Below are 17,010 nucleotides of genomic sequence, written 5' to 3'. Positions count from 1 at the left end.
TCTTCAGCTATATAATAGGGATCACAATAGCACTTAATCTCCTAGGTGTTGCTGTAAGGATCAAATGATATAATATTTGTAAAGTATATAGCATATTTATAAAATTCCTACTCTGTGGTTAGTACACAGTAGATGCTTAATAAATGCTAGTTATATAGTAAGTACTTAATAAATGCTCGTTCCCTTTCCCTCTTCTTTTCCTTGGCATATGTCTTTGCTGAATATCCTTTATCTGCTAGGGCTAAATAAATCTCTTTTTGTTCATTGTTAAATGACCTACAATTTGTTAATTACTGAATGAAATGGCTTCATTTCATTCCAGAATGGAACTTAACCTAACAAAGGACTCAAGCCTATCCCAGGACATAATTGCTCTTCTAAACATCCCTATTTTAATTGAGGAAATTACCATCCTTCCAGGGTTCTCCATTCACAATCACAAGACTATCCTTGACTCTTCTCTCTCCCTCAGTTCCCATGGTAAATCAATAGCTTAACCTTGTCTATTCCTTCATGAATCCTCCTGTGTGTCCTTTCTTAAATTGAAAAAAATCATACAGCTTCTAAACTTATTCAGGGCCTCATTCTCTCTTACTTGGACTATTTCCATAACCTCCTACTTAACTTCCTTGCTTCTCACAAATTCAGCCTCTAAATAAATGTCTGATCATATTGTTTCCTTATTCACAATATCAGTGGATCCCCAGTGCTTCTAGAATAAATTACTACCGATCAGGTAAAGAAACATGACTCCCACCAACTATGCCAGGCTTATTTCTGTATATTCATGTACTCTGTTGGTCAAACTGAGCTTTCTTCTCATTTAATCTCCTACCTTCATTCCTTTTCACAAATGGACCCCCATGTCTTCTCATTGCCACATTGGCATCCCTAGCTCAGAGCCCAACTCCTACAAGAAGAATTGCCTTCTCCCAGGTGTTAGTGTTCTAGCCCACTTATAATTACCTTGTAAATACTTTTTGTTTTTACATGTGTGTATATGCTCCAGCCCTTCTCCTAATAGAATTAAGATCCTTGAATACAAGGATTTCATTTTTTTCCTTTTCTTTGCCCAACACCTAGAAAAGTGCTTTGCATATAATAAGTAGGTGAAATGATCAAGATTAATTCTGTATCTTTTCTTGTTGATCTTATTAACAATTATTTGATTTTTTTTCCTGTTACAACTTAAAGCATGGTTCTGAACTTAGTTCAGAATTGAGCAGATCTGTAAAGAAATCCAGTTCTCAGGGTACCTAGCTGCCCCTGCACCACCTAACTTCCCCCTGATTATCTCTTTTTAAGAGACTGTATGGGTGCAGCTAGGTGGTGCAATGAATAGAGCACCAGCCCTGGAGTCAGGAGGACCTGAGTTCAAATCCAGTCTCAGTTAATAATTACCTTGCTGTTTGACCTTGGGCAAGTCACTTAACCCACTGACTTTCAAAAACCTAAAAAAAAAAAGCAAAAAGAAATCCAGTTCTCTTGCTAACAATGTTCTATTCTTGCCTGGAGAAATTCTATCCTTGGGAGTTAGCAGAGACTTGGAATCTAGTATCTTTATACCACTAAGTCGCCATTCAAAGATGTCTAGTTTGCTATCCAAAGAAATCTGGGTTACTATCTTGCAGGTGGACTCAAAACATGAATACTTCTAAAATCACAGGAGGGAAAGAGAGGATTATTGCTAGCTCCTCAATTCCCAACTTCCAACCAATCATATTGTTCCCATCAACTCCATGATGTCACCCACAGTGTTCTATTCTTTATTCTGTACTTCCCCAATCCTGTAAGAGAAAACTAATTTAGGGTCTCAGTAGGGAAGCTAAGATCCTATTTATTAGCAAATTCATATTTACTAATATATTGATTGTGAATGGAACTTTGTACCTCAGTTTGCATTATTTTAACATAGGCATCTAAGAAATGGTTGCTCAACTAAATTAAACTGTTATGAAGAACAAAGAAGCATTACAAAAATCATCATCTTTGTTGACTGCCACAGCTCTTAATGTTCAACATGGATCAACTGGCTTTTGGAGCCCAAAGTGGAGTAGTAAAAAGATTGAAAATCAAATAACTGAGATTTGGAGTTAAGAGATGACATCACTGCATACTCTCTGTCAGAACTAATCCTACCAGACTTATGGAGAGAAGCCAGCCAGTTTTTTAAAGCTCTCCTGGCTTTCCCTCAGGACTGACATGAATCAAGCCTCTTTTTTTTTTTGCAAGGCAATGGGGATAACTGACTTGGCCAAGGTTATACAGCTAGGTAATTATTAAGTGTCTGAGGTTGGATTTGAACTCAGGTCCTCCTGACTCTAGGACCCATGCTTTATCAGATGTGCCACCTAGCTGCCCTAGGAATGAAGCCTTTTAACAGATTTTGGAGCAACAGAACCTACAAAAGAACAGAGTAAAACATCTTCCAGCAAGATCTGTCAAAGAGGGAACATGGGCATGCCCAGGGCAGAGTGTACCAGTGGTGGGATGAGGAGGGTACTAACCTGAGAATCTTGACAATGGGACAGGAAACCTTTGCCCTGTGAGTGTGTGATGGGTAGATTGGAAGAACTCCAGTGCATTGTACTCCAGTGCCACTAACATGGCTGCCCAGGGTACCCAGCTGGCCAGCTTGGCTGGTCTAGATGGCCCAACTTGCACTGACTGCCCAGAGATAACCTCTGGCATTTCCAGTCCTGCATTGGCATGTGGACATCCCAGTTTACAGCCTGAGGCATAGGGAGTGGGCAACAGACATCCTCAACACAAACAATCCAGAAAGAACCTCTCCTAATTGGTAGGTCTACTCAGTGACTCCTTGAAGTTCCTAATATTTATGTCCCCAGGTCAGTAAGCAAGCCTCTAAGGTTCTCAACACAGAAGGACTGCAAGCAAGCCCTTCCTCCAACACACAATACTTGAGATAGGTAACAAATTCCAAAATGAATAAGAAAGGTCAAAGAAAAGCAGAGTCTATTGAAGGATGCTAGCACAGAAAAGGGAGACTCTTCTTCAAGCCTTTCTATATGTAAAGTTTCAGAGGAGAATATGAATTGGGCTCCTGTCCAGAAAGACTTCTTAGAAGAGCTCAGAAATGATTTTTAAAAGCAAATGGAATAAGGGGGCAGCTAGGTGGTACAGTGGATAGAGCACCAGCTCTAGAGTCAGGAATACCTGAGTTCAAATCCGGCCTCAGACACTTAATAATTGCCTAGTTGTGTGTGACCTTGGACAAGCCACTTAACCCCATTGCCTTAAATTTTTTTTAAAAAGTAAAAAATAAAAGTAAATAGAAAAATTGGGAAAAGAAATGGAAGAGAAAATAAATATCTTACAACCAAAAAATGACAGAAGAAAACAAATCCTTAAAAAAACACAATTGGACAAATGCAAAAAAAAAAAATTCCCTCAAAAACATACTTGGACAAATGAAAAAACATAGCAACTCCTTTAAAATAGAACTGACCAAATGGAAAAGGAGATACAAAAGCTAAATGGAGAAAATACCCTGAAAAATAGATTTGGACTAGTAGAAGCTAATGACTTCATGAGACACCAAGAATCTGTTAAACAAAATAAATTTTAAAAAAAAGAACATGTAAAATACCTCATTGCTTAAAAAAAATGATCTAGGAGAAGTAATTTAAGACTCATAGGAATATATCAAAGCCATGACCAAATAAAGAACCTGGATATCGTTCTTCCAAAAATAGTCAAGAACTACCCTGATGTCCTGGAACCAGAGAGCAAAATAGTCATTGAAAAAAAATCCATTGATCACCTCCTAAAAGGGATCCTAAAATGAGAATGCCAAGAAATATTGAAGCCAAACTCCAGAATTATCAGATCAAAGAGAAAATTCTACAAGCCACCAGAAAGAAGCAATTCAAATACTGAGGCATCATGGTAAGGATTAAAGGATTGATGGAATATGATATTCTGAAGGACAAGGAAACTTAGATTACAATCAAGAATCAACTATAGGGGCGGCTAGGTGATGTAAGTGGATAAAGCACCAGCCTTAGAGTCAGGAGTACCTGGGTTCAAATCCAGTCTCAGACACTTAATAATTACCTAGCTGTGTGGCTTTGGGCAAGCCACTTAACCCCATTTGCCTTGCAAAAAAACCTAAAAAAAAAACCATAATCAACTATACAGCAAAAATGAGTCTTTTTTTTCAGAGGAATCAAATACAGAAAGACAGAAATAATGGAAGTATCCTTTTCAGATTATGAAGAGTCATGGAGAGATAGACCTAAAATTCACTGGAAACTAAATAATCTAATTTTTAGGGGGTTTTTAGGTGTTTTCTTTTTTTTTTTTTTTGCAAGGCAATGGGGTTAAGTGGCTTGCCCAAGGCCACACAGCTAGGTAATTATTAAGTGTCTGAGACTGGATTTGAACTCAGGTACTCCTGACTCCAGCGCTCTATTCACTGCGCCACCTAGCTGCCCCCTTAAATAACCTAATTTTTAAAGAATGAGTGGAACAAATAATAAATCATAGAAATAACTGGAAATTCTCTAAATGTTTACATGAATAAAATAGAGAAAGGAGAGATCAGTTAAATGGGCATACAATTAAAAAAGTTAGAGAAAGAGCTAATTAAAAATCCCCAATTAAATACCACATCAGAAATTCTGAAAATAAAAGGTAAAATTAATGAAATTGAAAACAAGAAAACTATTGAACTAATAAATAAACCTAAGAGTTGGTTTCCCCCGTGAAAAAAAACCAATAAAATTGATAAACTTTTGGTAAATTTGATTAAAAAAAAAGAAGAAAATCAAATTACCAGTATCAAAAATGAAAAAAAAGAGGAATTCATCACCAATGAGGAGGAAATTAATTCAGAGCTCTTTTTCCCAACTGTATGCCAATAAATTTGACAATCTAAGTGAAATGGATGAATATTTACAAAAATATAAACTGCCCAGGTTAAAAGAGGAAATTAAATATTGAAATTACTCCATCTCAGAAAAAGAATTGAACAAGTTATCAATGAACTTCCTAAGAAAACATTTTTAAGGCTAAATGAATTCACAAGTGAATTCTACCAAACATTCAAGGGACAATTAGTTCCAATTCTATATAAACTATTTGAAAAAATAGGTGAAGAATTCCTTCTATAACACCAATATGGTGCTGATACCTAAAGAGTCAAAATAGAGCAACAAAATTGTAGATCAATTTCCTAATGAATATAGATTCAAAAACTTTTCAAAAAATTTTCAATAAAATATTAGTAAAGCAATTACAGCAAGTTATCACTAGGATAATACACTGTGAGTAAATAGGATTTATACTAGGAATGCAGGGTTGGTTCAAAATTAGGTAAACTATCAGCATAATTGACCATACCAATAACAAACCTAATAGAAATCATATGATTATCTCAATAAATGCTAAAAAAAAACTTTTGACAAATATATGACTAGCAAGATACAGCAGAAAGAGCTAGAAAGAGAAATACCATTCAAAGTAATTTCAGACAATAAAAAGCAGACTCAGAAACTTTTTGAAAACAATTAAAAAAACATTTCTCACACAAATAAAATCAGATTTAAATAACTGAGCAAATATCAACTGCTCATGGATATGCTGAGCTAATATAAAATGGCAATTCTACCAAAATTAAACTACTTGCTTAGTGCCCTACCAATCAAAATTCCAAAAAAAGTACTTTAATGAGTTAAAAAAAATTGTAAGTAAATTCATATGGAGAAATAAAAGTAGAGAATTTCCAGGGATTTAATGAAAAAAAAAGTGCCAAAAAAGGTGGCTTAGCCCTACCAGATCTAAAATTATGTTATGAAGCATCAGTCATCAAAACTGTCTGGTATTGGCTAAGAAATAGAGCAGTGGATCAGTGGAATAGACTGTGCAATAGCAGGAAATGATTATAGTAATCTGCTGTTTGATAAACCCAAAGAGTTCAGGTATTGGAATAAAAACTCTCTCTTCGATAAGAACTGTTGGGAAAATTGGAAGTTAGTATGGCAGAAACTTGAATTAGACCAACACCTCACACCCTATACCAAGATAAGATCAAAATAAATACAGGGTGTAGACATAAAAAAAATTATTATAAGCAAACTAGGAGATCAAGGAATAGTTTACCTGTCAGATCTATGTAAAGGGAAGCAGTTTATGACCAAGGAAAAGATGATGAACATAAAAACAAACTAGATAATTTCTATTACATTAAATTAAAAAGTTTTTGCAAAGACAAAACCACTGTCACCAAGATCTAAAGAAATGTGGTGACTCATATTACAACTCGTATTTCTGACAAAGGACTCATTTCTAAAATATACAGAGAACTGAGTCAAATTTAAAAAAAAAAAGCCATTCCCCAATTGACAAATGGTCAAAAGATAAGCAAAGGCAATTTACAGATGAGGAAATCAAAGCAATACATAGTCATATGGAAAAATTGCTCTAAATCACTACTTATTAGAGAAATGCAAATTAAAGCATCTCTGAGGTACTACCTCACATGTTTCAGACTGGCCAATATGATCAGAGAGGAAAATGATCAGTGTGGGAAGGCTGGGGAAATCTGGGACACTATTACATTGATGGTGGAGCTGTGAACTCATCCAACCTTTCTGAAGAGAAATTTGGAATTATGCCCAAAAGGCAACAAAAATGTGCATACCCTTTGATCCAGCAATACCACTACTGGGTCTATACATTGAAGAGATCATGAAAAAAAAGTAAAAACATCGTCTGTACAAAAATATTCATAGCAGCCCTATTTGTGATGACAAAGAATTGCCAACAATTGGGGAATGGCTTAATAAACTATGGTATATGTATGTGATCAAACACTATTGTTCTATTAGAAACCAGGAGGGATGGGAATTCACAGAAGCCTGGAAGGATTTGCATGAACTGATGCTGAGCGAGATGAGCAGAACCAGAAGACCACTGTACACACTAACAGCAACATGGGGGTGATGATCAACCTTAATGGACTTGCTCATTCCACCATTGCAGCAATCAGGCACAATTATGGTTTGAACAAAAACCAAAGACTATTACTTTTAATTTAAAAAAATCATATAATTTTGCTATCTCTTATACTTTATTTTTCTTCCTTAAGGATATGATTTCTCTCTCAACTCATTCAACTTAGATCAATGTTTACCATGGAAACAATGTAAAGACTAACAGACTTTCTTATGTGGTGGGTGGGGGAAAGGAAGCAAGATTGGGGGAAAATTGCAAAATTCATAATAAATAAATTTTAAAAAACTTTTGACAAAATACAGCACCTATTCCTATTAAAAACACTAGAGCTCAAGGAATATATGAAATGTTTCTTAAAAACATAAAGTAGTATCTATCTAAAACCATCTACAGGCATTGTATATACTGGAGATAAGCTAAAAGTATTTCCAGTAATATTAGTGGTGAAATAAGGATGGTCATTATCACCACTATTATTCAATATTGTTTTAGAAATGTTAGCTTTAGCAATGAGAAGAAAAAGAAATTGAAGGAATTAGAACAGGTAATGAAACAAAAGTCTCACCTTTTGCAGATGATATAGTATAACTAAAGAACCCTAGAAAATCATCTAAAAAACTACTTGAAACAGCAATGTTAGCAAAGTTGCAGGATATAAAATAAATGCACATAAATCTTCAGTATTTCTATATATTATATAATTATATATTATTAACAAGATACAGCAGCAAGAGTTAGAAAGGGAAATCCCATATGAACTAACTAAAGACTACATGAGATACTTGGGAGTCTGCCTGCCAAATTAGACTCAGAAATTATATGAAAACAACTATGAAAAACTTTTCACATAAAATCAGACCTAAAAAATGGGCAAATGTCGACTGCTCATGGGCAGACTGAGCTAATATAATAAAAATGACAATTCTACCTAACTAAATTAAATTAGTTATTCAGTGCCATACCAATCAAACTTCCAAACAATTACTTTATTGAACTAGAAAAAAATAGTAACTAAATTCACATGGAGAAATAAAAGGTCAGGAATATCAAGGGAATTAATGGGGAAAAATGCAATGGAAGGAGTCCTAGCCATACCAGATCTAACATATTATAAAGCATCAGTCATCAAAATTTTTTGGTACTGGTCAGAGTGGTGGATAAATGGAATAGCTTAGGTGCAAAAGAGACAGCAGTAAATGACTATTGTCATTTACTGTTTGATAAGCTCAAAGATTCCAGTTTCTGGGATAAGAACTCATTCTTTGATTAAAAACTGAAAGCTAATGTGACTGAAATTAGGCATAGACCAATATCTCATTATACCTATACCAAGATAAGGTCAAAATGGGAGGCGGCTAGGTGGCGCAGTGGATAAAGCACCAGCTCTGGAGTCAGGAGTACCTGAGTTCAAATCTGGTCTCAGACACTTAATAATGACCTAGCTGTGTGGCCTTGGGCAAGCCACTTAACCCCATTGACTAGCAAAAACTCAAAAAAAAATGGGTACAGGATTTAGACATAAAAAGGTGGCATAAGACAACTGGGAGAATAAGGAATACTTTATATATCAGACCTATGGAAAGGAGAGCAGTTTATGATCAAAGAATTGTTAGAGAACATTATAAAAGATAAAATGAATAATTTTGCTTATATTAAATTGAAAAGTTTTCTACAAATAAAACCAGTGCAACAAAGATCAAAAGGAATTCAATAAACTGGGAAACAATTTTTCCAACTAGTGTTTCTGACAAAGGACTCATTTTTAAAATATATAGAGAACTGAACAAATTTATAAGAATATAAGTCATTTCACAATTGATAAATATCAAAGGATAAGAAAAGGCAATTCTCAGATGAAGAAATTAAAGCTCTCTAAAGTTATATGAAAAAAAGTTCTAAATCATTATTGATTAGAGAAATGCCAATTAAAAGAACTCTGAGGAACCACTTCAAACCAATCAGCTTAGCCAATATGACTAAGAAGGGAAATGATCAAAGTTGAAGGGGATATGGGAAAATGGAGCACTTAATGCATTGTTGTTAGAATTGTGAACTGATCAACCTTTCTGGAGAGCAATTTGGAATTATACCCAACGGGCAATAAAACTATGCAATAATACCACCATTAAATCTGTATCCCAAAGAGATTACAAAAAGGGTAAAAACTCCACACAAACAAAAATATTTATAGCAGTTCTTTTTGAAATGACAAAGAATTGGAAATTGAAGGGATGTCCATCAATTATGGAATGGCTGAACAAACTGAGACACGAATGTGATGGAACACCATTCTTCTAAAAGAAATCATGAGGCTCAGTACTTCAAAATTGCTTGGAAAGACTTGCCCAAACTGATGCTGAGTGAGGCGAGCAGAACCAGAAGAATATTATGCACACTAATGCAACATTGGGTTGATCAACTATGATGGACTTCATCATTTCTGCAGTACAATAATCAAAGACAATATTAAAAGACTTGTGATGGAGAATACCATCCTTATCTAGAGAAAGAATTATGGGCTTTAAATGTAGACCAAAATTTACTATCTTCAGTTTTCAAAAAATGTTGCTTTATGAATTGTCATTTTTTCTTATATTATATATTTTTTCTCTTCCATTTGGATGTGATTCTTCTTTCACAACATGAATAACATGGATCTATGTTTAGCATGGTTGTAGATACAGAGCCTATATTACAATGTTTTCTGTCAAGGGAGAAGGGAGGGAAGAGAGAAAGGGAGAAAAATGTAAAAAAAAATTGTTAAAAACTACCATTACATGTAGTTGTAAAAATAAATAAAAAAATGAAGAAAAAATAATTCTACCGAGGGCTTCTAGCAATTTGTATCTATAAGGATTGATGATTTTATTTTTATAATCTAGAGCACAGAAGATATGCAGAAACATTAAGCTAATATTAAAAAAAAGGAAAAAGTTAACTGCCATTTATTTACAAAAGCTAATGCATTGTACTTCTACTAGGTAAGCACTTTATACAAATACTACCTCATTTGATCCTTACAACAACCCTTCAAGATAGATACTATTATTATCCCCATTTTACAGTTGAACAAACTGAAACAGAGTTAAATGACTTCTCCAAGGTCACACAGCTGGTAAGTGTCTGAGATCATATTTGAATTCGGATCCAGACTCAGAGCTCTGTCCCCTGTGTCATCAACTACCTCTAATTTCTATGTTAATTTAGTAATTTTCTTACTCTAAGAGGTAAAAGTTTTTAAGTTAGAAATGATTTAGTATTTTTAAATGCTTTTAAGAGGTAATGTGCCATATTGGAAAGAGGTCTGAATTTGAAAGTTCTGGCTTGGAATTCTAGTTCTGTGATTGACAACTTGGTGAACTTGATTGAACTTTAGTTCCTCATATATAAAGTAAAAAAGTGGAACTAGATGACATCTAAGGTCAATTTCAACTTGAAATCTATGCAACTATATTAATTTTTAAAATAACAATCCAAATACTTAGGTCCAATAGCAATTGTTCCATTGAGGAGGGTGTATTTTTAGATAATGTATAAAGGCAATACAAATTATCAATGGCTATCTAAAAGATATTCAGATTTATTAATCTGCAAAGAAATTCTAAAATCAAGACTACCTTAATAAGATATTTTTTGAACTTATAACAGGCAAAAAAAAAGTTGTCACCCCCCAAAAAAAGATAAAAATTCAGTATTAAGGGAGTAATTGGGAAGTCAGAATACTAAACACTGTAGCTAGGACTTAGGCTGGTATCTGGACATCAAAAAGCAAATACTGATCAATCACAAAACCAATAATACTCATAATAACCATTGCTACAACTCCATACCAGAAACATAAAAAAGGAAAAAAGAACCTGTCCATAGATACATAGTCAAAGATGCTCTAGTTTTTAAGAGTAATAAATAAATAAATGATGAAACTAACCTATATTTCCAAATAACTGGAGAATAGTTAAACAAATCTGAGTATATTAACATAATAGAATATTATTGTTGTTGAGTCATTTCTTCTCATATCTGACTCTTTGGGATCCCATTTAGGGTTTTCTTAGCAAAAATATTGGAGTGGTTTGCTATTTCTTCTCCAAATCATTTTACAGATGAGAGAACTGAGGCAAACAGGATACTTCGCCATGGTCATAAAACCAGTAAGTGTCTGAAGCAATATTTGAAATCAGGAAGATGAATTTTGCTGACTCCAGACCCTGTACTCTATCCACTGAAATAGTAATGTCATAAATATCATGAATCTCTAATATACAAGGAAATATTTAAACAAATTAATGCAGAGCAACATTAATAGAACTTATTTTGTATGCACAACTATAAAAAAAACACAAAAGTTAGAATGTAAATGGAACCAAAGATTAGAGAATGTTACACAGCCATAGAAGAGGACTCTTAAAAAAAATAATTTTCTTTATAAAAAGTTATTTATTAGGTTAAGAAAAAAAGGAATGGAGGAATAAAGAAAAAGAAAAAAAAGGAAGGAAGGAAGAAAAAAAGGGAGGGAGAAAAAAAAGCACTTACCTGAAAGTAGCAATCATTTCTGTAAATTCATCATCTGGGTCAAAGTGTGTAATCACATGATGAGCCCCCAGTAACTCCTTCCCATCTTTCCACCAAGAGATGATTGCATTATCTAGGTACACATTGGGCACACTGATTGAACAATTGAACTTGATAGCTTTATGTTCAGAGAGTGTTACACGTCCTACTGTGTGCTTAAAGGCAAGAGATAAGAGGTTCTTTGCATTTTCAGGCAAAACTCCAGAAGTCTTTGCATGTCTTGTGCTTGGATTCTCAGACAATAGTAGGCTAGCAATGTCCCCGTTAGTTGGAAGAGCATCATTAGCTGGCAAAATCTCTGAAGAAGGAGGTCCTCTGGGTGTCAGGGATGACTTTCTTTCTTGTTCCACTTCAGTATAATCTGGAAAAAATATTTTCAGACTTTCTTAATATCAGTAAAGGAATTATCTTTCTTGCATGTGGTGGTGTTACTCAGAGACAGGCACTTAATCAATCCATGTTTTAATTCTGTTTATTCTGTTCTATAAAATAAGACTCATACCTGACCTGCCTGAAGCCAGAGATTCTCCTGAATCAGATGCTTTCCTTAGATCTCCTTGAGATCTAGGATGTCTGCCTTTATGGTTCTAAATAACATCATCTCTAGGGTTTCTTCCAATGCTGAAATCAAATTAACCTAGAAAAAGACTTAGGAAGATATGATTGCTATCTCAAAACATATGAAAAGCTGTCACATGAAACAGGATTTTTTTTTACACCTGTTTTGTGTAGTTCCAAGGGAAACTTACAGAGAAATAGATTTCAGTTCAGAACAAGAATATCTTAATTAATAGCTATTGACAAATACATTGGATGCAAAAGACTGATTTATTAGGTACTGATGCCCACACTTTTGGAAGTATTCAAGCAGAGGTTGAAGGACCACCTGTCATATAGTATTACGGAAGGTTTCATACTGGCTGAAAAGTTGGAATAGGTGATTACAACTTCCAATTGACTCTCTATGATTCTAAGATTCTAGATATTATTGACAGAACTTCTCAGGGAGAAAAAATTTGTCAGAATGGGTAGACCACTGCTTACAAAGAGAAGTTATATATCTTGATGGTTCAGCATAATCTATCACTGCCAAGGATAAAAAACCTTACACTGGCAGTAGGGTGAAGCCTACAGATAGATGACTCCTCAGAATAGTGTTTTTAAATGCACAAAATAAAATTCATAAAATTACGAAGGAAACCAAAGATTAGTGAAAACCCAAGTTAACAGACTCTACCCTAAAATCTATCTATGGAGTTCTTAGGGGGTCTGTGGACCCCAGGCTAAAAATCAATAAGGAGAGACTCAAAGAAGGATTCTCTAAGTGGGTAGTATCCAATGAATTGCACATTCAGGCATTATAGCCCAGTATCCCCACCCTACCTGGTGGAAAATGTGACTGCCTGAGAAAAGCAGCTTTACCGAATGACTTCACTTTCCTTCCAGTTCCAGTACCCTTTCACTAGCCCCATTGACATTGTCTCTTGGCAGCACCATAGCTGGGGCAGACAGTCATGAAAATTCTTTTGTCCTTTCTCATTCCACCGTAGTTTCCTATGGGTTACTCACCTTCCTCTTCCTTAACAATACAGAACTTCTATCCTTTCCCCAGAGACCTGGTGATCCCTACATTTGTTTCCACAAGAATCCTTTCCTGATTCTCCCATATTTTCTCCCAATGTCCTTCCCTTCTCCCTTCCCCACAGTCATCCCATATGACAAATAGTATTTTTGAACTCAGGTACTTCTGACTCCAGGGCTAATGCTCTATCCACTGCATCACCTGACAAATAGTATTTTTAATGGGGTTTCTTTTGCAAGGCAAATGGGGTTAAGTGACTTGTCCAAGGCCACACAGCTAGGTATTAGTATCTGAGGCCATATTTGAACTCAGATACTCCTGACTCCAGGGCCAGTGCTCTATCCACTGTACCACCTAGCCACCCCTACAAATAGTATTTTTAGTGACAAAAGAAAAAGAAAAAAAAATCAGTGTAAATGAAAAAATACATTAAAAAAAGCCTAAAGTATGTGTACTTCCCTCCTCTGCAAACAGGTAGCAAGGGGTAACTTTTCATATATCTTCTTTTGAGCCATGATTGTTCTTTATAATTTCACATTTACTTTTGATGTTTTTTGTAGTTATTTCCATTTCCATTATTGTTATCAGTCTATTGTTTTCTTGGCTCTGCTTCCTTCACTCTATATCACTTCACATAGATCTTTTTCATCTGTCCATATATTTGGCATTTTTAATACCAGTGTAATATTTCTTTACAGACATGTACCAGGAATTTTTTAACCAATCCCCAATTCAATGGCGTCTGTTGTGGTTCATCCTTTGTTCTCAAAGAGTTACAAAGGCATCAGTCAATGTATAAACTGAATTTAAATTAGGTAGAGCTTTGGAAAGCCATCAACCTCATTTTCTCTTCCAGAGTCATCAAAGTCCAGCTGCAAGACAAAAATCTAGACAACTGTTGCCACTGGTTGATCAACATCTACTTGGTTTCCCAATCCCTGCTAATTCTTGAGTCTTTCTTTTGTTGATTACCTCCCAATTATCATAAAAGTATTCTGTTTGTACAGAGTTGTTTCTCTCATTAGACTAGTAGCTCCTTGAAATAAGAGACTGTTACTTGTTATTTTTTTACCTTTCCTGGTAGGCTCAGCTCTTACTTCAGAGTTTGGCACATACTGGGAATTCAGTAAATACTACTTGACTGACTGTCTACTTAGTTTTTTAGATAAACTTTAGAAATTACTAGTTTCTCCCAGCCAGAAGTGCCCTGTGAACATTTTAAGGGACTGAAATGGCTTTCCTCTCATCTATCAACACTAGACTCACAGATTTTAAGGGCTTCCCCACAACATCTCAGAATCCATTGATTAAAGGTCAATGACTCCTATAGATGAATGATCTTCCCCATATCAGATTATGTAGGAAAGAAAACAATGCTTCTGAGGGATATGATTGTCTCTGCTTACTCCAAGCTGAGTCTCATGAAGAGGCAATCAGTCCTTATTATACTTGCTAAGAATCCCCAAAAGGGATTATCTGAAATAGGTTAGAAAGGTATGAGTACTGTATTCCAGCTCCCCATAAAAGAAAAGCTTACTAGAAAAATGAAATCAAGTACTCTCATTCCTTTAATTCTAACCTGAAGGATCCTCTCAAGGTTCTCATCCCTTCTGACTAGGTTCCCTCTGTGGGTGCTGTTCCCCTCAGGAATTGGAGTTGCCCTATTGTCCTAAGGACAATATACACATCTCCACATGTGTCCCTTTTCACTCTCAGTTCAAAGTTAAAACCTCTTGAAATCAATCCTTAGTCTTATAGGAATAGAGGCAGAGAGGTGAGTTTATTTTCCAGACTGTTATCTTATCAGTCCAAAGTTAAAATCTCTTGAAATCAATCCTTAGTCTTATAGGAAGAGAGGCAGAGAGGTGAGTTTATTTTCCAGACTGTTATCTTATCAGTCTCAAGTGGTTAATAGTCAGTCACTCATGAAGAACCATGTGATTTCCTCCCCAAGGTGGCTGACATTGCCATTACCATTTCTATTTTCCTCCCCTTAATAAGAGATTCACACTCTAGGAAGCACCCCAAATCCCTGGCCTGAGCTAGGTGAAATTTTAAAAAATCTAGCAAACAGATTTGCTGAAACAGGTCATTTTATTGATAATAGTAAATGAAGCACCTATCCCTTCTTCATCACACTTATTAGTAATCAGTCCTTCAGGAAAGTTAAAGGAAAGAGAGAGCTAGACTAGTAAGCTGTCTTAAGAATCAAGAAATCCAGGGTTCAAATTCCACTTCTGATTTGTACGGCAAACTGACCCTGGGCAAGTAACTACTCATAAAGTTACTCATACCTAATAAACTACAGCTCTGCTTCTTTCCCAGTCACCTCCAAAAGGAAGGAGAAACAAAACATCAATATTTCTATCAGGAAAAGGTTGAAGACCATTATCCTTAAAAAATCATTCATTAGGATATGCTACTGAATGTTCTATTTAGTAGAAACGGTTCTCTAAAAATCATAACTGCTTAAAGCTTGAAACTATTAGATCTGGATTATCATAAAGCCCACAGTGTTCTTTCTCTCCTACCTCTCTTCTTTACTCTTAAATATTTCTGAACCTGAATATATTTACCTAACACTATAACTAGCTAAAGTGAATCAAATGGTTTTGGTTGATCCACTGATTGACTGATAAAAGCTAAATAGAGATTACCAAGTCCATATCCTTAAGAATCTTATAAACTAATTAGGACTGCAAGACAGTATATGATCCAGTGCTTAGTAGTGGTTTTGAACAAGCATGCATGCATGCTACTAAGTACAAAGGTCCAAAAGACCATTTAGTCCAACCTTGTGGCTAACCAAGAATTCCTTCTTTACTCAACAGGTGGTCACTCAGGCCAGGTTTAAAAAAAGTTTGGAGTGGGGGGAGGGGGGACAATCCACTACATTCAGAGACAACCTATTCTATCTCTGGGAAGCTCTAATTCCAAGTTTACAGTTATTTCTTTGTATCAAAGGAAAAATCAGTGTCTTTGTAATTTCTACCACAGGTTCTGTCTTCTGAGCCCAAGCAAAACACATCTAAACTCTTTTCCACATGAGGCATTTTAAGACAGCTATCAAATATTTTCCAAAGCCTCAACTACTTTATTCTAGGGGCAGGCTATTGTTCAAATGTTTTTCAGTCACTTTTGACTCTTGGGGTTTTCTTGGCAGAGATACTGGAATGATTTGAGATTTCCTCCTCCGGCTCATTTTATAGATGAGGAAATCTGAGGCAAAAAGGGTTAAGTGACTTGCTCAGGGCCACAGAGCCACCATGTGTCTGAGATTAGATTTGAAGTCATGAAGAAGAATCTTTCCAACTCCAGAACTCTATCCATTGTTCCACCTAGCTGTCTCCTATTCAATATTAGATATTTCCAGTTCTATAACTAATGCTTATTTATCAAAATTCTTTTTTTATTTTTAGGTTTTTGCAAGGCAAATGGGGTTAAGTGCCTTGCCCAAGGCCACACAGCTAGGTAATTATTAAGTGTCTGAGGCCACATTTGAACTCAGGTACTCCTGACTCCAGGGCCAGTGCTTTATCCACTACACCACCTAGCCACCCCTCAAAATTCTTAAAATATAGTTCCCAGAACTAAACACAATGCTAAATATAGAGAAAATATGTAAAGTACTTTTAAATGTTAATTATTATGATGATGATATTGTTTAACCAGGACAAAATCCAAGGGGTAGAACCATCTCATCCCAAGTTCAGAACTCTATGCTTCTTTTAATATACCCTAACATAACATTAGTTTTTTTAAGGGCTATATATCAGATTGTATACTCATATTGAGATTATGATCCACTAAGACCATCAAATATTTTTCAGAGAAACTATAGTATAGTTACTCCCCCCCACCATGTGGCATTTGTAGAA

At 35.3% G+C, this 17,010-nt stretch overlaps 1 protein-coding gene across 1 annotated transcript in view; it reads right to left on the bottom strand.

Moving 5' to 3' along the window:
* MERTK (MER proto-oncogene, tyrosine kinase) overlaps positions 1-17,010 on the bottom strand; it is a 118,095-nt gene that overhangs the window by 78,148 nt on the left and 22,937 nt on the right. The window contains exon 2 of the mRNA XM_074209278.1: positions 11,512-11,911. Coding sequence (XP_074065379.1) covers positions 11,512-11,911 — 400 coding nt within the window. The remainder of the gene's footprint in view (positions 1-11,511; positions 11,912-17,010) is intronic.

The sequence above is a fragment of the Macrotis lagotis genome, chromosome 1 (assembly GCF_037893015.1).
Source record: "Macrotis lagotis isolate mMagLag1 chromosome 1, bilby.v1.9.chrom.fasta, whole genome shotgun sequence".
Taxonomy (NCBI): Eukaryota; Metazoa; Chordata; class Mammalia; order Peramelemorphia; family Peramelidae; genus Macrotis; species Macrotis lagotis.
The sequence above is the reverse complement of the archived record's forward strand: the minus strand, read 5'-3'. Positions and strand labels throughout refer to the sequence as shown.